We start from the raw sequence: 20,730 nt of genomic DNA on the forward strand, positions 1-20,730 counted from the left end.
GAATCAGAGCTTCTTCTGTGAGGCGAGCGTAGCCGGGGAAGGGGAATTCAAGACCCGGCGGATAGAATTCGTAGTCAGTAAGAGGCCGTGTACCGAAACCCTCGATTGACAGCATACCCTCCGAAAAGGGGGCATGCAATGCTAACCTCCAAGGGTTATTCTTATTGAAAGGAGGAAGCTTGGAGGCGTCGGGAATGGGGTACTGCTGTTGAGGAGGTGGTAGCCCCGAACTCATGAGGCCTTGGACTAGGCTCTCCACAGAAGCTATCCTCTCGTGTGATTGCTTCGTATGAGACGATAGTATCGACTCAAAACGAGCAAACAGTTTGTCAGAAAATTCCTTCATGGTTAATGATCCCGCCTGGGGGGAACAGGTGCCGAAACAGAGACTACCTCTTGAGAGGTTGAGGGCACAGCAATTGGGTCTTGAGAAACTCTGGTGGAGGAGGATTTAGCCTCCGAGGGTGACGATCTCGAAGGGTTGTGGTCTTGGGAAGATTTGTGGGTTCTATATAAAGGCTTGTGAGGAGCCTTCACTTTGGGTGGAACGGGTCGGGAGCTGAGATCAGTCCCGGTTGCCTCAGGAAAACCGCGAAAAGAAGATTGGTCGGAAGTAGAAGAGAAAGCCGGGCTAGGGAGAGGAATCCCAGCCCGGGAACCACCTGACTCACCTACGTCCCTACCTGCGTCGGGATCATCCAGAGCCATGGGTTCCACATCAAGGTCGAGGGTAGCGACGTCCTCAGTTAGGGTAGCACCCGTCTCCCCTTGGTCCGGGGCCAGAAGAAGAGAAGCAATGCTCTCGATGATCGGGTCCGCTAGCGCTTTGGGGACCACAACTGATGTTTTAGCATTGGGGTAGAGGAGGGAACACCATTCCTCAGAAAGGATACGTATACGGCTGTCTGGCCTTCACGTTGCGGGCGAACCCGCCAACCCAGATATTGAGGGTAGCTCGGGCTGTTTCCATTTCAAGCTGGGTGCTCTGAAAGAGAACAGACTATTAGTGAGTGATAAAAGTGCCAAAGAAAAAACTAAGAAGCCCAAGGGCTTTGTAGGCACATATAAGGCATGGAGGAAGTCCATAGGACTGTGGCCTTACAGTACAAAACAATAAGAGAGGACATTAAAATGTGACTCCCCATAATTATGTAATAAAGTAACTGCACTCACCGATTCAGATGTTAGAGTGGAAACCAATTTGTAGCAGACAGGACAGTTGTCCAGATGCCAAACAGCTAGGTCATCCACTTGAAGAGAGCAGTGAGCGTGCGAACGACACACATTATGGCCGCAGGGTTGGTGGAGAACAGCGACACATGCCGTCATCGCACAGCGGACAGTCTGCAAGATAAAAGATACATGAGTATCTTAAAGGAAAGCAATTAGGGGCCGAAGGTCCCAGTGCTTAAATATCATAAAAGTTACTATCATGATATAAAAGTTGAATATATATAGCTATAATTATCCCGAATGAAAGCAAAATATGGGCAACGGGGCCCGAATGCTGTAACTCTATATATATATATATATATATATATATATATATATATATATATATATATATATATATATATATATATATATATATATATATATATATATATATATTCAACCCATGATAAAACTATCCATATAAGTGCCTAACATATGAATGAAGGCAAATAGGGGACCCTGGGGGGTCCGGGGATTATAAGTCATATATCAAATAAATGATAAAAATTATTCATATATAATGCCTTAATAATTGAATGAAGGCAAATTAGGGGACCCCCCCAGGGGACCCCGGTGTTTAAAAAATCAAATAACAGCTTTACTTGATTATAAAATTATTAAATTAAATTAAATTAATGAATTAAATTAAGTCAAACCATAGTCGTGATCATATCATGGAAGGCAAGGTCGAGAACTAGGATCGTATAATATAGATAAACGTGACTAAAATATAAAGGGAATCCAAATAATAATGAATAACGTTGGCTCCGGGGCTCAACTAAAAAACTCGACCGAATGATAATGAATAAAAGCTACTCCCGGGGATCCCGTAATGGAAGTCTTTAAACATATATATATATATATATATATATATCTATATGAGGTCCGTGAGGTGCGTGACAGAGAGGGGGGGGATCTTAAAAGGGTCCGTGACGTGCGGGACCAAGCGGGAGAAGCCCGTACGCAACTTAATATTAAATAACATAACAAGGTACCACGGAACGAGTCGAAACTCCCCGCCGATCGTCGGCCAAACGGGGCGACGGAAAGAAACGACTACGACCGGGTAGAGTAGTGGGGAAACATAATGTACGTTAATGAATAATAATAGAATGCCTCACAGAACAACGGGAAACCGCCCGTGCAAAGCGGATGCCCCCGGGAGGAGTACATAGGCGCTTATAAGATATAGGCGGGAGGAGGCTAGGAGTAGGTTGGCTCCGAGACGACATCAGGTATACCAACCTGCCAGACCCACGAGTGATATGATCACGTGGAAAGATTAAAAACACTATAAAAAACATAAACCATGGTAAATAAGAGAGGAAGGCATGCTGGATGATAATAATAATAATAAAATTAGCTATAATCAATCGTAAAACAAACGAGGGCGCGAGCAAGAGACAGGAAAGAACAAGCCTGACGGCGCTAGGAGTAGGCAGGGCTACCAACAGAACACAGGGTCAGTGAAGTGCTAACAAAATGAAAACTAAATTGTAATAACTGACTCATGAAAGCCCCTCGAACTAATGCAATCATACGAATGACGTTAAAATATTAAGCGAGTCCGTGGCGTGCGAACGTAAATAAGCTAAGATATGATATGTGGAAAAGAACGCCGATGGCGATCAGGCATGCCAACCTCCAATATACGCATATGAATATGAAATAACTGTTATCATAAAACAGGACAATATAAAATTGATACGGTGTGTGAACCGTGGAGATCCATAAAGTTCACAACGAGAAACAATCAGTATGGAGGACTAATTAAAAATCGTTAGAACGAACGAAAGAGAGAGAGGAAGGAGCCTGTACCGAGGGAGACCCAGCAAGGATGTGAATAAAAAACTGAATAATATAAACAAAAACGGACAAGGCCCCCTCCAAAATCTCAAAACTCATAGCTCTGGTACTTAACTTAGATGTAGTGACAGTGGAGTCGGACATCTTGAGGTAAATCCAGAGAAAAAAAAAGCGAAATTTACACACAACACAAAGTATTGTTAACAAACTGCGTGCTATATTAGGAGTGACGTCACTGGCATGGGTTGGTTAGTAGTAGTACGAGGTTGAACGGCGCCTCGCTGTTCGGGGATTTTGACAGGAGACATCTAAATGGTGCGAGGCCTCTGGTTGTGATTTATCGCGCCCTAGTATTATATCGACACCTTATACAGGTGAGCGAGCTGGGTTCAACCTGGCATTCCCATGCAATTTTTTCTCTGGTAATATATAGCAGTTATATACCTTAGAAATGGTGCTATAGGAGCATTTCACTGGGCGACACGGGTCGGAGCCCAGAAATAGAGATAAGAAAAAGACAGTTAAATTAGTACGTAATTGACGCTACTTGTAAAGAACATTACAACAATGAATTTAAAAATATATAAATGATATCTCAGCTACATGGAAAACAGCCAAAAAGATGCTTTCGAAAGTCACTAATAATGATTTTGAGTTAACTGAAAACACCCAGGATATATAAACCAAAGCAGAAAATTTTAACGAATTTTTTCTGGTGTAGGAACAAGGACATTTGAAAAATCTCAAGAGGATTTGGCAAATAATGATACAGTATTATGTTGCAAGATATCAATCTTATTGATAATCATAATGACAATTTACCTGTTTTTAGACCTTCACCTGTTGATTGCGAGACTGTGATTTTAACTATTGAAAGTATGAAGGAGACAATGCGTGTGGACCAGATGGAATCTCTCTCCGTTTTATAAAAGATTCATTATTCATAACAGCTTTTTATCTTACGATCATCGTTAATACATCAATAGTAACTAACATATATCCCGAAATGTGGAAGATTCCGTATGTAGTCCGTCTATAAAAGTGGAGATTAAGATTTAGAGGGTAATTACAGGCCTATCTCATTGCTGCCTGTCCTGTCCAAAATTCTAGAGAAAATAGTTGCTAAACAATTAACCTCATTTTCAGAATTACATAAGCTTCTTTCCAAAACTCAACACGGTATTAGACCAAAATTATCTACCGAGACTACATTACTCCAAATATCTGATAAAATATACAACAATATGGAAAATAAGATGATTTCTCTACTTTTGCTTTTGGACCTATCAAAAGCTTTTGATAGTGTCAGTCATGAAATTTTACTCAGAAAATGCAAAATGTTGAATATTGATACAGCCTGGTTTCGAAGTTATCTTAGCAACCGCCATCAAATTGTTAAAATAAAAAATACTATTTCTTCCACCAAACTAGTATCATTTGGAGTTCCACAAGGTTCAATTTTGAGACCAATTTCATTCATTATATTTGTTAATGACCTAGTTAATTATCTGCCCCACTGCTTTGTGCTGACGATACGCAAATTCTCATTGAAGGCGATAGTAACGATTTAGAAGCTATCGTGGAACAAGCAAACAACATATTACATATGGCAAAAGTTTACTTTAAAAAAAATGGTTTGCTATTAAATACTGCGAAAACACAAAGTATCTTTATAGGAACAAGGCAATATTTAAATCACATTAATCCGAATCTGACAATAAATTTTGAAGGCAGTCAAATCAAACCCCTAAGCAGTGTTAAGAACCTTGGGGTTTTCTTCGATAATTATATGACTTTTGAGACACACACAGACAAGATTCACAGGAAAGTTATGGGAACCTTGATATATTTGAATAGAGTGAAAAATTATTTTGTACCCCAAACACACTTAATTGTAGTACAATCCTTAGCTCTAAGCTTGATCAATTATTGCCTCACCGTCTGGGGGTCAGCGAATAATAAGCACCTGATCAGAATACAAGACTACAGAATTTTGCAGCTTGTGTGGCCCTTGGGACGGTGAGTAAATGTGAACACATCATTCCGCATCTAATAAAACTAGACTGGTTAAAAATGAAAGAGAAATACAGATATGATGTATGTATTGTAATCTTTAAGATTTTAAGAGGTATTTTACCAGAGTAGCTATATAATTTTGAGACTGTAAAACTCCATTACCAGACAGGCAAACAACTTGTTCAAAAGGAGAGTTCTAACCGATATGGGATCAATAGAGATGACAGTGAGGGGTCCCCATTTTTGGAACAATATACCAGTCTCTTTTAAGGAAACTAATTCGTTACCGTCTTTTAAATACAAATTAAAGAAACATATTTTAAGTGGTATTTGATCTTTATATTATATCTTACAATTAATATTTTAGCTACTTATATTTATATCTATATTTAAAAGTATTATAATGTATTAGTTTAATTTTACCTTAGAGCTTTATTGATTATTTATGATGTTTTATGGTTTTTAATGTTTTAACAACTTATATTTCTATCAATACTTTTACTGTTCTAATAATATGGTTTTATATGTTCTTAACGTTTTAAATGCACATATTCTTATCAATACTTTTATAACTATTATAAATTTTGTTTTTCTCCTGACTTTTATAAGATTCCTGATTATAGTTTTATAAGCTTTTTTATTATTTTCAGTACGTATATTTTTATCAATACTTTTAAAACTTTTATATTATGTTTAGTTTCTCTGTGTACTTGATGCTTTGTATTATCCTTAACATTGATATTAATACCCAATGTTTAAATTGGAAATAAAGAATTATCATTATTATTATTGTGGAAGATTTTCATGTGTGGATGTTTCGATAGATCGTGTTGTGGAGGGAGTTCTCTTGGAAGCTCTGTCAGGAGCTGCAGAAGGTCCTGACGAGTACTTTTCTCATCAGACAGAACGGGGGAGAAGCATAAACGTCGATATAGTCCCACCATTGCTGGAATGCACGTTACCCGAGAGCCTGGGGATCAAAGATTGGGGAACAGTAAATCAGTAGCCTGAAATTCTGGAAAGTCATGAACAAGTCTACAATCAGGGAACACCACAAAGTCAGGACTTTGTTGGCTACTAGATGATTTAAAGACCACTCGGAGCCCGCTATTTGAGTCGCTCTGCTCAGATTGGCCATGAGCACATTCCATTTGCCCGAAATGAAGCAGGCCGATAGGGAAACTGAGTTGTCTTCTGTCCATCTCAGTATCTCTACTACCAGATGGCATAAGGGGTGCGAAAAGGTACCGCCTTGTTTGTTTATGTAAGCCACTACTGTGGTGTTGTCATTCAACAACACCATGTGCCCTCATCTCTAAGAGATTTATGTGCTGATACCTTTCGGACTCAAACCAGATGTTGGAGGCCTTGTGTTGCAGTATGTGGGACCCCCACCTTTCTTTTGATCCAGTTGAAAAGAGCATCAATTCCAGGGGGAGAAAGAGAAGGTTCTCATCTGCCACCCTCCACCTGAGATCCGTCTGCTCTTCTAGTCCTATGGGGACTTGGATGTCTCAGGAATCGTTGGTCTGATTCCAACTGGACTTAGGTTGACACTGGAGAAATCAAATCCTGAGGCGACCGTTGGGCAATAGATGGTTCAGGGATGATAGATGATCTATGAGACAACCATTTCTGGACTGGCACTTCTTCTCATCTGCAGATGGGTCTTGCTACCTTCATCAGCCTCTATACCCTGTCATCTGATATAAAGACTTTCTGTTCATTGGTGTTGATGATCATACCTAGGTATACCAGTATTTGAGAGCGAAGCAGGGACGACTTCGAGGATTACCATGATCCCCAGATTTTGGCAAAGCTCTAGAAATCTGCTTCGGTGTTGAAGATTGGTAGCCACCGAGTCTGTTAGGATCAGCCAGTCATCCAGTTATCTTAGGAGACAGATGTCAATCCTGTGAGCCCAAGATAACACTAAGGCAAATACTCTCATGAAGACCTGAGGTACCGCGGAAAGACTGAAGCACAGCACCTTGAACTGCTATTGCTTGAAGTCCTGTGGTCCAGCCTCCAGATGCCTTTTTCACAAGAAAGAGTCAATTGTAGAAGCCTGAGACCCATCAAGGACCTCTTGGATAACACCCATCTCCAACATGGTCTAGACTTCGGCCTAAAGGGCCAGTTCCTTAGTTGATTCCGTTGAGTAGGAGCTTTATGGAACTGGATCCCGAGTCAGTGGAGGGAGGGATTAAATAAACAGAATGCGATACCCTCAACGAATCATGGAGATTGTCTAAGGTTCAGCCTCAAAATGCAGCTACCTCTGCCAGTGGCATTGTAGGCATGAGAGGATTGCCTGCCCTAGTGGTTGCAGCCTCGGTCGCTACCTCTACTCCCTTTACCTCCATGGTAGGACTTGAGAGTCCTTCCGCTCCTTGGCTGGAAAGGGCTTCTTTGACACCACTTGAGATATCGACATCATCGTCATTGTTGTACTATTCGTTGGTAGCTTTGTTATCTGTGGATGCTGCTTCTGTGGTGGAGGTGGTCAATATGGCCCCTGATTGGAATTCCTCCATCTTTCCACCACCCGCTCGACGTCTTTCAACCCAAACAGAGGAAACCTCGAGAGTCGAGTTCCTAAGTCTCCACCTCTGCACGTGGGACCTGTCATTGGAAAATTTCTATTACCGAGTCCCTTCACCAAACTATCTTATTAGCTCTAATGTTCACCGCCTGGTGGGAAAGATACTCAATGGCATCTAGGTCTCTGGAAGAATCTCACTCATGGACAGAAGCGATGACCACTTGCAGGAGAGACCTGCCTCGGACTGTACTCTTCGGCAGTCAAGGTAGAGAACACTTCGGGGTCACGCTGTTCCACACTCATCCGTGAAAGGGGCTCCACCTCGGAGGAAGCCAGTGTATGCTTCCTTTCAGCACTAAGTTGAAGGAATTCAGGGCAACACCTCCCTAGACAGCCAAAGCTGGAAAACATCTGGAAAAGAGAAGGCTTCACCCAAGGGGAGAGACAGAACCACTTCTCTAGGGAAAGCAGTTTCGTGTCTCAAACTCTTGATTTTGACCTGGTATTAGCCGGTCTACGCGTCTGTTCTATCGTTCCCCGGGGTAGATCGATCAAGCAAGAGCTTCAGGAAGAGATCAGGGGGTCAAATTAGATGCCCGAGGTTTCTTTGACTTCAAAGAAGACCCCGAAGGTGAAGAATCTCTCTTAGTCTTCTTCTTGCGCCATCATCCAAACCTCTCCCACTGGGAGGTAGACCACTCCCAACATTCAGGACAGGTGTTCTCCTAATCACAGAGCTGTCCTCAGCAGGATGTCCACAACAAATGTGGGTCCGTCTCACAAATGTGGATCCGTCTCAACAGAGGATATGAAAGTCCTGCAGGAGCGGCCTTCATGTCCTGGACAAGTATGCATAAGGATGCTCAAAGAGAAGAATCAAACACACTGAAAATTAAAAAGCTCAAAAAAGCGATCAAGTCAATAATGGCAAGTCAAGTTGGAAGGAGGAGAACAGCAACGTCCGTTCTCCACCAAGCCAAAAGCAAAGCGGTTACTCAACCCAGGCGTAAGAGTGAGCAGGGTAGCCGGCTATACCCTTTCGCTAACTAGTGGGTAGGGTGGTTAACCCACGCTAAAAGTCTTATGGTTCGTCTTTCAGCTTCACCAAAAGTAATATCCCTATAAATAGTGGAGGGTTTGTATTTCAGTGTTGGAACAAATAAATTTTTACTGCATAACAAATGAAATACATAATTATGCTACTTGTACTCGAAAACTGCTGATAAAATGTTGCGTTCATCAATAACAAATAAAATGAAAGAATGCAAACTACAAAAATATCAAAACATTTTAACATACCTTTGATAACTTTTCCTCAGTTTCACCTTCATAAGGGCTCAACAAATCTGCACCAGTTGTACCAATAAGGCATGATCCAGTTTCAGTACACAGCTGGCGAACTAAAGAAGTTTTTCCACAACCTGGGGGTCCCACTAACAAAACTCCTATAATAAAAGAAGAATTTTAAAGACTGTAAAATCACTTAAGGCACTACTAAACAGGCAAAATTTCAGGCAGAACAAGGTGCCTTCGTTGTCATATTTGAAGTGCTTGCTCACCATTTAAATTACATGGTCGGGAGCATTTTCGTCAAGAGGTGGAAGAACCATTCACCCAGTAGATCAACTGATCACCAAAACACGACAGTAGAGAGTATACAGACGAAGTTGGAAATTCAAAGACAGTCACATAGGTAACTTAGACTTGTGCTGTGTCTGTTTATGTAGACTATAATGGATTAAAGGGGAAAAAAGGGTTGGAATGAAGTCAGGCAAATATTTTAAGGTAAAGTTTCAATTTTGAGGAATTTCTAAAATTAATTAGTCCCAAATAAATGTAAATTTCTACATAGTGTACACATATAGACTCAACATTGAATTGAATGAAAGAAATTATTTTTTCTTAAATCTCCTTAATGAAATATTTCTTATTTCTTCGAAAGGGAATTATTTATTGATTAGAAGGCTTTCACTGAAATTTAGCTATTTAGTTGAAAGGCAAGTAATAGAAAAATATAATGTTAGTTCAGTGCAATATGTAAAAAATTTTTTTGCTGTAGTCTATACAAGTTGCTTTTCCAACGATGGATAAAAAATAAACAATAATATTCAATATTATAAAATAGAAGTTATCTTTTTTTTTATATGCATGTCCAATTTCATCCAGCAAAATCACAAATTTTAAGTAATTTGTATTTTTCCTAACATACTTACCTCGAACTACTTTCTTAGGAGAGCCTGGGGATCTCTCAATCACCGATCAAGAATTTTGCTGGTATATTTTCAGACAGCAGTGATAAGTGAAACTGAATTTGTGGTTAGTTGATAAAATCTAGGAATAGGACAACAATGTTCGACAAAAGAGCTGCACGTTTTGTGATATCTTGCCGTATAAAAGGCGCTTTAAAATGACAAATTCGTAGATAATTTGTATTTTTCCTAACTATACAAACCTTAGCTATTTACATGGGGTAATTACTTCGGCGTAGCTGAATGACGAGCCATAAGAATTTTAACGAGGGTTTACTACCCCTGCGCTAGTTAGCGGGGGGGTAGGAAGGGGTAGCTTGCTACCCCTCCCCCCTCACACGCACAGTGCGTGCTCCACTTTACTTAGAGGTAGGACTTATCTTGGGGGACAGGGCTGGCGGGCAAATATGTGTAAATAGCTAAGGTTTGTATAGTTAGGAAAAATACAAATTACAGTATCTACGAATTTGTCATTTGTTCCGTAACTGAAATACAAACCACGCTATTTACATGGGGTGACTTAACCCTTAGGAAGGGTGGTAAGTTCCTGCCATACTGGCTTTGGCTTGCCCGGGGATTCCATATTCGAGCGTTTAAGTACTCGGACAATAGGGAATCCCTGCTCCTCGCTAGCGGTTGTGAAACTGCCGCGGCCCACGAAAGGTGTGTGCGAAGATGAAAAGTGACTCGTCCTAGGAAGCTGACCTGGAGTTCCTCAGAAGGAAATCTAGGCTAGGACTCTCCCAATACCACCTCATCAGGGTATGGGGACATGACAGTATTACACTTAATACTAGGAACACAAGGAAATATGGTCTATCTGCAGTGGTTCAAGGTCAGCTGTGCAGAGAACCCAGGATGCTGCTTTCTCCAAGGGAGGAGAGGATGAAGAAAAGAATAAGGGCCAGACCGATCTTTTCATTCATGCAGACTAACACCGGGTAACAATGCCCTCAACCTTCTGCTACTTGTCCATTAAGGAGACTGAGGTTTAGACCAGCTGTTGTGCAGCCACCACAGGGCCGATAGAAAACGTATCGAGCCTCCTGTGGGTTACGTCTTGCAGGTAGTGGGCTGTGAAGGTGGTCTGGCGCTTCAACACCCCCGCTTGCAGGACCTGCGTCACTGAATGATACTTCATGAAGGGCAGGGACGTAGCTACGCCCTTGACATCATGCGCTCTAGGGCGATGTGACGGAGAAGGGTCAGGATTCAAAGCCAGGTGTATTACCTTGCAAATCCAGGCTGAGATGGTATTCCTGGTGACCCTTCTCTTCATTTCCCCAGTGTCCACGAACCAGGCTTGAATCTGGGGACGAACTGCAGCTATTCTCTTAAGACACAACCTCAGACTCCCTACTGGCAAGGTAGGAGATGGTTTGGGTCATCTGTTACAGGACGGAGACTCGAAACCTGGAAAGTGTCAAACCGTGGGTCCGGCACTCCCGGGTTCTGAGTCTTGGCAACAAAACTCAGGGACGAACCTGAACGTTACTTCCCCCTATCCCCTTGAATGGGCGATGTCGTATGAGAGACCATGTGACTCGCTTGGCCGAGGCTAAGGCTAGCAGGAACACTGTCTACCCGATAAGGTGGTGACCTGGAGCCTTACGTAGTGGTTCGTAGGGAGGTCTCTTTAGAGACTTGAGGACTCGAACCACGTTCCAAGGAGGAGGTCTCACTTCCGACTGAGGGCAGGAGAGAACATGGCATCGTATGAGGAGAGAGTGTTTCAGCGAGGAAGAAATGTCTATCCCTTGAGCCTGAAGGCAAGACTTAAGGCTGAGAGATAGCCTTTCACTGCCGAAACTGAAAGACACATTTCATCCCGCAAAAACACGAGGAGCTCCGCTATTGCTGGAAGTGGCATCGTGTGGAGGGATACCCTTTCCACGACACCGACCACAGTAAACTCGTCCCTTCGCCTGGTAGACTACTGCGGAAGACTTGCGCAGGAGTCCAGCCATCCTGTTCGCAACTTGTTGCGAAAATCCTCTCTCTTTGAGGAGATGCTGGATAGTCTTCCGGCGTGAAGTCAAAGCGAAGCTATGGCTTTGTGGAGGATGTTGGCATGTGGTTGCGTGAATAACCCGTGACGTGGAGGGAGTTCCCTCGGAGGCTCCGTAAGGAGTTACAGAAGGTCTGGTGAGCCATTTTGCGAGATGCCCTAGCGGAGCTATGGAGGTCATTGAGAGACTGACCGATACTCCGGTCTTGTAGAGTACTCTCCTCATCAGCCAGAACGGGGGAAGGCGTACACATCGATGTTCTCCCACCATTGTTGGAAGGCATCTTACCAGAGGGACTTGGGGTCCAGGGCCGGGGAGCAGTACAGCGGGAGCTTATAGATCAGTGCTGTAGCGAACCGGTCCACAGTTGGGGAACCCCACAGAGTCAGGACTTTGTAGGCTACTTGAGGATCCAAAGACCACTCGGTATCTAATATCTGTGTCGCACTGCTCAGACTGTCGGCGAGCACATTCCTTTGCCCGGAATGAAGCGAGCTGCTAGGGTGATCGAGAGGAACTCGGGCCATCTCAGTATCTCTACTGCAAGATGGGATGGCTGTTCTGAAAAAGTACCAGCCTGTCTGAGCATATAAGCCATCACTGTAGTGTTGTCGCTCCTCACAACCATAGAGTAGTCCGCCAAGCTTGGTGGAGCTACTGAAGTGCCAGGAACACGGCCTTCATCTCTAGTAGGTCTAGAGAAGGTACTTTCCTGGTTCTGACCACCGGCCTGAGGTCCTGTGGTTCAGAACGTGGGGCCCCCCCTTTCTTTGATGCGTCCGAAAACAGCATCAAGTCTGGGGGGAGGACGAGAAGGTCCACTCCCTTTCGTAGATTCTCGTCTGCTACCCACCACTGGAGGTCCGTCTGTTCCGGTTGTCCCATAGGGATCAAGGTGTCCGGGGAGTCATGTCCCTGACTCCACCGCGACCTGAGTCGCCACTGGAGAGAACTCATCCTGAGGCGACTGTTGTGAACCAGACGGGCCAGGGAGGAGAAATGGTCGAGGAGACGTAACCACGTTTGAGTTGGAGGTTCTTCTCGTGTGAGGAAAGGTCTCGCGACCTTCCTCAGCCTTGCTATCCTGTCGTCTGAAGGGAAGGCTTTGTGGAGATTGGTGTCTATGACCATGCCTAGGTATACCAGACTCTGAGAGGGCTGCGGAGAGGACTTCTCGAGGACTACCATGATCCTTAGAACTTGGCAAAGTCCGAGAAACTTGTCCCAATGGCGAAGAAGGGTTGCCTTCGAGTCTGCTAGGATCAGCCAGTCGCCCAGGAAACGAAGGAGACGGATGCCAATCCTGTGAGCCCATGAAGAGATCAGAGTGGACACCTCGGCGAACACTTGAGGTGCCGTGGAGAGACCGAAGCACAGCACCTTGAACTGGTATATCTTGTCTTCCAGGCAAAATCCAAAGTACTTCCTTGAAGACGGGTGGACCGGGATTTGGAAGTACGCGTCCTTCAAGTCCAGTGTACACATGAAGTCTTGTGGTCTCACTGCAAGACTGACCGCGTCTGCCGTCTCCATACTGAACGGAGACTGTTTGACAAACCCGTTCAGTGTCGAGAGGTCGATGACCGGTCTCCAGCCTCCAGACGCCTTCTCACAGGGAGGAGTCGATTGTAGAAGCCTGGGGACCCGTTCACAACCTCTTGGAGGGAGCGTTTCTTCAACATGGTCTGGACTTCTGCCTGGAGGGCCTGCCCCTTTACCGATCCCTACCCAGGGAGGAGGGAGGGGCTCGTTACCGACACTGGATCTATTGAAGGAGGCAAGCTCAGAGAGCTGGCCCTCGGCCTTGTCTCTGGCGCTCATTCCCTGAGACCAGGGCAAAGCTGCACTGGCCCTAGGGAGTTCCTGGGTGGCGAAGATTCGGTCCAGGACAGTATCCTTCCCTTCACGAGGAGGAATCTCTGGGTCTGGGGTCCCCTTGAGGTTCCTCCTGAGGGTCAGGACCTGCCAGAACACGTGTTCTGACCCCTGGAGCTCTCCTCCTGCTGGACTGGCAGCGAGATCTCCCGTCCCCAGAGGCTCTTCCTGGGGAGACTCGCAGACATTCTCCAAGGGTCCATCTGGTTCCTGTCGGGTCCTTGCGGAAGACTTGGGCCTTCGGTTCCCTCCTAAGAGAGAAACAGGACTCCTAATGAAGGAAGTAGGGATTTCGCCCCCTCCGTACGAGAAGATTTCTCAGGAAGAGGCGGGGATTCCCCCATTGGTGTGATGGGGGAGAGGACCGGATCTTCCGACCCTCCTGGGGTTGGGTAATGCTCATCTGCAGGGGAGGGGGAGGAAGTCTGAAGAGGGATAGGAGCCTGCGTAAGGACTCGTGAAGAGAGAGGATAGTTCTTGGAGGAGATACCAAGTCAGGGATTCCTCTCTCCCTCTTCAGGCGAGGAGGAAGTTGCTACTGATTAGCAACCCCAGTCAGAAAGCACAGGCTTCATAGCCTGCGTAAGCGCTCTGACAACGGTGCCCAACCAGGGTTGCTGACTGACCTTCGCGCTGTCAGATAGTCCCTCTGGAGGGAAGGGGATCGTTCCATCCCTTGGAGGAGTCGACACATGAGGGTTCGCCTGTAGAATTTGCAATGAAGGGAGAAGAGTCCTTAGACCTGTCCGGAAACCTCCCCTCCTCCGGAGAGGGTGCTGCTCTGCGCTTGCGGGGAGGAGAATGCAATGGTGGCCTGACCGCCAGAATCCCTAATGTAATTCGGACGTGATCGTGTTTGGAGATCGGTGCTCCGATCACGCTGGTGATTGCGCGAAAAGCCCAGTTCTGGGTAGTGCGTGAATGAATCGTGCGTAGCGGGATATTCGCGCTCGCGCGCACGCGTACTCGCGTGAGTGTGGGCGTATCGGCGATCGCGCGGGGAAACCATCAGTGCCCGCGCAGACGATCCTTGGCGCTTCCGCGCGTATAAAGATCGTCGGCGCTTGCGCGCAAGAGAAGATCGTGGGCGATTGCGTGGGGGAAACTATCCCGCGCCTGGCCGATCTTTGACGACAGAAGATCGCCGGTGCTTGCGCGCGACAGAAGATCATCGGCGATTGCACGCGGGATGGTTTCCCGCGCGCGGAAGAAATAAACGCGGACGATCTTCGGCGTTTACGCACGTACGAAGATCGTCGGCGTTAGCGCGAGAGAAGATCGTCGGTGATTGTGCGCGGGAAACCATTGATGCCCGCGCGCGTACGATCTTTGGCTATGTAAGACGAATGTCGGCGATCGCACGCGCGGACGATCTTCGGCGCTTACGCACGTGCGAAGATCGTTGGCGCTCACGCACGAGAAAATAGTCGGCGATCGCGCACGGTTTCCCGCTCGTGGGAAACCTCGAGCGGACGAGCGGGAAACCTCGAGCGGACGAGCGGGAAATCGCGCGCGGACGAGCGGGAAATCGCGCGCGGACGATACGCAATGATCGCGCGCGGACGATCCGCAATGATCACGCACGGACGAGCGGAAAACCGCACGCGGACGATCCGCAATGATCGCGTGAGGGCAACCCTCCCGCGCGCGGACGAACCTCGATGATCGCGCGCGGGAAACTATCCCGCGAGTGGAACGATCTTCGGCGCTTACGCGCGTTATGAAGATCATCGGTGCTTGCGCACGAGAAAATAGTCGGCGATCGCGCACGGTTTCCCGCTCGGGGGAAACTGCGCGCGCACGATCCACGATGATCGCGTGAGGGCAACCATCCCGCGCGCGGACAAACCTCGATGATCGCGCGCGGGAAACTATCCCGCGAGTGGAACGATCTTCGGCGCTTACGCGCGTTATGAAGATCATCGGTGCTTGCGCACGAGAAAATAGTCGGCGATCGCGCGGGCAACCATCCCGCGCGCGGACGATCCGCGATGATCGCGTGAGGGCAACCATCCCGCGCGCGGACGAACCTCGATGATCGCGCGCGGGAAACTATCCCGCGTGTGGAACGATCTTCGGCGCTTACGCACGTTATGAAGATCATCGGCGCTTGCGCGCCTAGCACATATCAGAAGATCGTCGGCTAACGATCTTCGACGATCGCACGCGGGAAACCGTGTGCGGACGGACCTCGAACATCCCGCGCGGGGACGATCTTCGGCGCTTACGCGCGAGTGAAGATCGTCAGCCCTTGCGCGTCTAGGGCGCAACAGGAGGTCGTCGGCGAGAGCGCGCGTGCGCTAGATTGAAGGATCAGCTAACTCGTAGATCAGGAACTGGGATGTGTCCCTAAAAGGGAGGGCATCCCCTGAAGAGGACCAGGCAGGTCTGCTTCAGAGAGTCGACGATCAACTGGAAGTACTGCTTAACACTCCGAGGAGTGGTCTCTGTGAGGGACCTCTCCCGCGAACGGGAGAGGTGTGGGGCACCGCAGGCTGAACCGCTGGTGAGCGCCTGTGCGCTATCTCAGGAACTCCAACGATGTGCGCTAATGCGCAGGGAACATTAGTAGCAGCCTCTGGAACAGGATGTCTCTGGAAGGCAGTCTCAGGAACAGCAGGAACAGCAGCCGAGCGCTAGCGCGCAAGAGAACGTTGGCGCGCAGGAGATACCTGGCGCTTAAGGGACTTACTCACGATGTGAGAAAGCCTCTTCTGCCCCGGAGGGAATGGAGCCCGTTGGATAACGGGGAGCGTAGGCACCCAAAGCGCGTCAGCAGCCAGGAACGGATACGGCAGGTCAGCAGGTCCACTGAGGGCACGAGAGACCAAAGGTCTAACGTAGCCTGTGAAGCGAGGCCCCGAAGGGTTGAGTTGCGAGACTCCGAAGGGTCAGCGCAACGAGAAACCAAAGTTTCCCTGTCACTAATCACCGAAGTGTAGTAGTGACTAAAGTTACGAGAGCCCGAGGGATCTGCGTAACTAATGTTACGAGACCCCGAAGGGTCAGAGAAACGAGAAACCGAAGTTTCCCTGTCACTAAACACCGAAGTGTTAGTGACTGAACAGCAAGCTGTTTCAACAGGAACAAACATCCGAAGAGGAGTCTCTAAGAGTGGCCTCTCTCGCGAACGAGAGAGGTGAACACTTCGTAGAAGAGACTGGAGATGGTGCCCCCAAGGGCCGTAGGATCAGCTGACGTAAACAGGAACAATCCTCCGGAGATGAGTCTCTATGAGTGTCCTCTCACGCGAACGGAAGGAGACACTTCGTAGAAGAGACCATAAGGAGCAATCCTTCGAAGAGGAGCCCTTAGTGCGGCCTACCTCGCGAACGAGAGAGGTCACAAGACTGATTCTGCAGCTGCTCAGCCCCTTGAGCATATCTATAGAAGCGACCGCTCAGCCCCGAGAGAATAGTCGCTAGTACCATGGTCCGGCCTTGCAACCGCTCAGCCCCTTGAGCAAGTTACAAGGGCGGTCGCTCAGCCCCAAGAGCATAACCGCCTAAGAACCAGGAAAAAGGGTAAGAAGGGAAGTTAACTAACTACCCTTGGAGGCGAACCTCCTTATCGTTCTAGGATGCAATGAAGAGCTGACAGTAGTCACGGGGGAACTTCTAAGAGAAGGGAACACCCATGACGATGTCCTAGAGAGACGGCACCGACAGCAGACTCCCCAGGCATAAACAGGACAGCTCTGCTTCGAAGGCACACTACAGTCCACGAAGAAACAGCATCGTAAACTGGGAAATAAAAATGAATAATTATTTAACAGAAATTCCCCCGGGAGAAACTCCGAAGAGTAACCCCGAGGGAAAGTAAAACAAGAACGAAAGTTAGGTATGCGCCCTCCTTTCCCACTGACATGCACGGGCGAGGAGGGAGGGCGAAAAACAAAAACAGAATTAGAACAACTATAATTATATAACTGACTTTGAATGTTCCAAGAATCACAGACCCCCGAAGGGAAGTGTTCCCCAAGCTGAAAAGTTAAAAATACAATTAGATTCCATAAAAATAATTGAGATAAATAAAACGAAATAGCGACTCGGCCCGAGAAGCTATCGTAGAAGACGTAGTACGGAGTAAGAGGTGAACGACCTCGAGAGAGGGGCCGCTCTCCATGAAGGCAACCATGGTGGCCTAGGAGTGAACGGCTGTGACCAAGAAGAGAATCGTGGTGGCCTAGCGCTAAGCCGGCGATCACTCTTGTAGACGTACACACAAACACCGCACAAACACTGAAAAGGAAACTTACTATATTCTATACACAAGAATATATATAAACATCAATAATGTTTAAATATATTAAGTATAAGAAAAAGTAAGTTAAAAGACAAAACATTAATGGCCGTCAAGCGAGGATGGGAGCGGAGACATCCGCTCGCCATCCGAGCCAGAAGTAAAGTGGAGCACGCACTGTGTGTGTGAGGGGGGAGGGGTAGCAAGCTACCCCACCCTAACCCCCGCTAACTAGCGGAGGGGTAGTAAACCCTCGTTAAAATTCTTATGGCTCGTCATTCAGCTACGCCGAAGTAATTACCCCATGTAAATAGCGTGGTTTGTATTTCAGTTACGGAACAAACACATTTTTCACCAAAAATACTTTACATCAGGATTAATTACATTTATATACTTACTTAAAATTTATAGTGCTATTACCTTTAAAGAAAAGGCTTCTCAACAGATTAAAAAGTTCCAGACTTCTAAGGAATAAAGCTAACCAAATCTAAGAGCACTCTTCAGAAACTAAATAGAGCAACTCCAAAATTAATAACGACAACTCTTACCATATCAGGGACCACACAAAATCACCATAGTCACAATGGGTCTTGAAATAATTGATCACATCATAAATAAAGACAGACCCTGATTTCTTGCATACTGTATTTTAAATTACCGTAAATATCTGCAACAATTTTATTAATAAGCAACAACTGTCATGGAAGTTTAAGGTCGCCGCTGGTAAGTCGCCAGAAGATACGGGTCCATGATAGTAAAAGACTATCAATAAAGGTAAAGTAAGCAAATATATCAAAGTAAAAACTCTTAACCACATGACTGAAATCTTTGTTCACAGATAATGGAGGAATTAAGGTCTCAAACTTACCAAAAATAATATGACGCATTTAAAAGTAAATTTGTATTTTTCCTAACGATACAAACCTGTAGCTATTTATAGGGATTACCTTTCGGCAAAGCTGGATTCTTATGGGAGGTGGCAACTACCGAACCCGCTAGTTACCGGGGAGTAGTGAGGGGTAGTGGGGGTTGCCCGCTACCCCAGTCACTCGCACACCAGTGTATCTAAACTACATTCAATTGCAGACAAGAATTTTTAGGGGAACAAATGATGGCGGGACAATTTGTATAAATAGCTACAGGTTTGTATTGTTAGGAAAAATGGAGTTTTTATGATAAAACAAAGTTTTATGAATACTTACCTGGCAGTTATATATATATAGCTTAGTCTCTGACATTCGGCAGAATTTTTCAAAAATCACGGCAACCGCCTTGTGGTGGCTGTGCGGTTAGGTGGTTAACAACCCTTACAGGGTGGTACTGTACTTGGAATCATTCCCATTTTCTGTTCCCCAGATCATCTTTGCCCGACCTGTCTCCTGAGGGGAAGTAGGTGGGCCTTAAAATATATATATAACTGCCAGGTAAGTATTCATAAAACTTTGTTTTATCATAAAAACTCCATTTTTATGAATAAAACTTACCTGGCAGTTATATATATATATATATAGCTGATTCACACATTTGGAGGAGGGTGACAGACAGTAAACATCGTTGGGGAAACAACAAAAAATTGTAGGAGAAAAAACACCTTGATTCCTTACCTGCTAAGGTAGCTGACTTCAAAGGTTCCTCGGAGCGCAATAGGATGCCCAGAGTTCCTAGCCAAAAATCCAACCAAGAAGTGGCCTGCATGGCGCACTTCGCGACCTTCTCATGGCTCAGGATCTCCGACGCCGAGAACGACACCTGCCAGGCAGAGAGCTTCTCAAGGGGAACTCCCTTCGACAGCTCCTCCACGGAGTGATGGAGAGGAAGAGCGAGACTGGACTCACCCAAGATCTCAAAATACCTCCTCTGCTGGAGACGAGGAGGAGGGATGAGTTTGTTCCCGGCAGAGGAACGACTGGAGGAGGCAAGAATCGCGAGCTGGGCGTTGGCCCTGGCTCTGGCACTCTTCAGACCCCGAGACCAGGGCAGAGCCGCACTGGACTTAGGGGCTTTCCGAACGTCGAACACTTCGTCCAAGACTGTGTCCTTGCCTTCTCGGGGAGCGATCACGGGGTCCATGAACCCGTTGAGTTGCCTCATCAGGCTCAGGACCTGCCAGAAGGCATGTTCAGATTCCTGCTGATCTCCTCCTTGCGGGCTGGCAGCTAAGTCTCTTATCCCCGGAATCTCTTCCTGGGGTGAAGCGTGGACGTTCCCCCGGGGAGCCGCGGGTTCCTGGCAAATCCTCGAAGATGATTTCGGGATGGTCTTGGAGTCCTTGGGTTCCCTCCTGGGAGGGATACAGGATCCTAACAAAGAGGTTCGAAGAGCCCCTTCTGCACGAGACGATTCTCCTCCAGGAAGAGAAGGCTCCCCCCTTGGTGCTGAGGGGAAGACTACCGCTTCACTGGACTCTCCCGAGGACGGAAAAGCCTCGTCCACGGGAGAAGGAGAAAACGCTCGAGCAGGGGAAGGGGCCTTCCCAACAGACCTCTTAGGAACCAACTTCTCCCTGGGGGAAGTCACCACGAAGTCCAATCCTCTCTTTCTCTTCAGCGTAGGTGAGGCAGCCGTTGGTTTGTTGCCCTGATCGGCGAGTGCTGGTTTCATTACCCTCACTAACGCCCGCATCAGAGGACCAAACCAAGTCTGTTGTTCCACGGACACAGAGTCCGAAATCCTCGCTGGAGGAAAAGGGATCGGGCTATCCTTCGGAGTGGACACCATTGGACCTGCCTGAAAAGAAAAGGGGGAAGAAAGACGCACTGACCTCTCTGAAGTG

At 46.6% G+C, this 20,730-nt stretch overlaps 1 protein-coding gene across 1 annotated transcript in view; it reads right to left on the reverse strand.

Annotated features, from left to right (window-relative positions):
- LOC137627657 (ATPase family gene 2 protein homolog B-like) overlaps nt 1-20,730 on the reverse strand; it is a 449,107-nt gene that overhangs the window by 398,242 nt on the left and 30,135 nt on the right. The window contains exon 3 of the mRNA XM_068358828.1: nt 8,882-9,027. Within this exon, the coding sequence (XP_068214929.1) occupies nt 8,882-9,027 (146 nt within the window). The remainder of the gene's footprint in view (nt 1-8,881; nt 9,028-20,730) is intronic.

Source organism: Palaemon carinicauda, chromosome 2 (assembly GCF_036898095.1).
Source record: "Palaemon carinicauda isolate YSFRI2023 chromosome 2, ASM3689809v2, whole genome shotgun sequence".
In the NCBI taxonomy this organism is placed as follows: Eukaryota; Metazoa; Arthropoda; class Malacostraca; order Decapoda; family Palaemonidae; genus Palaemon; species Palaemon carinicauda.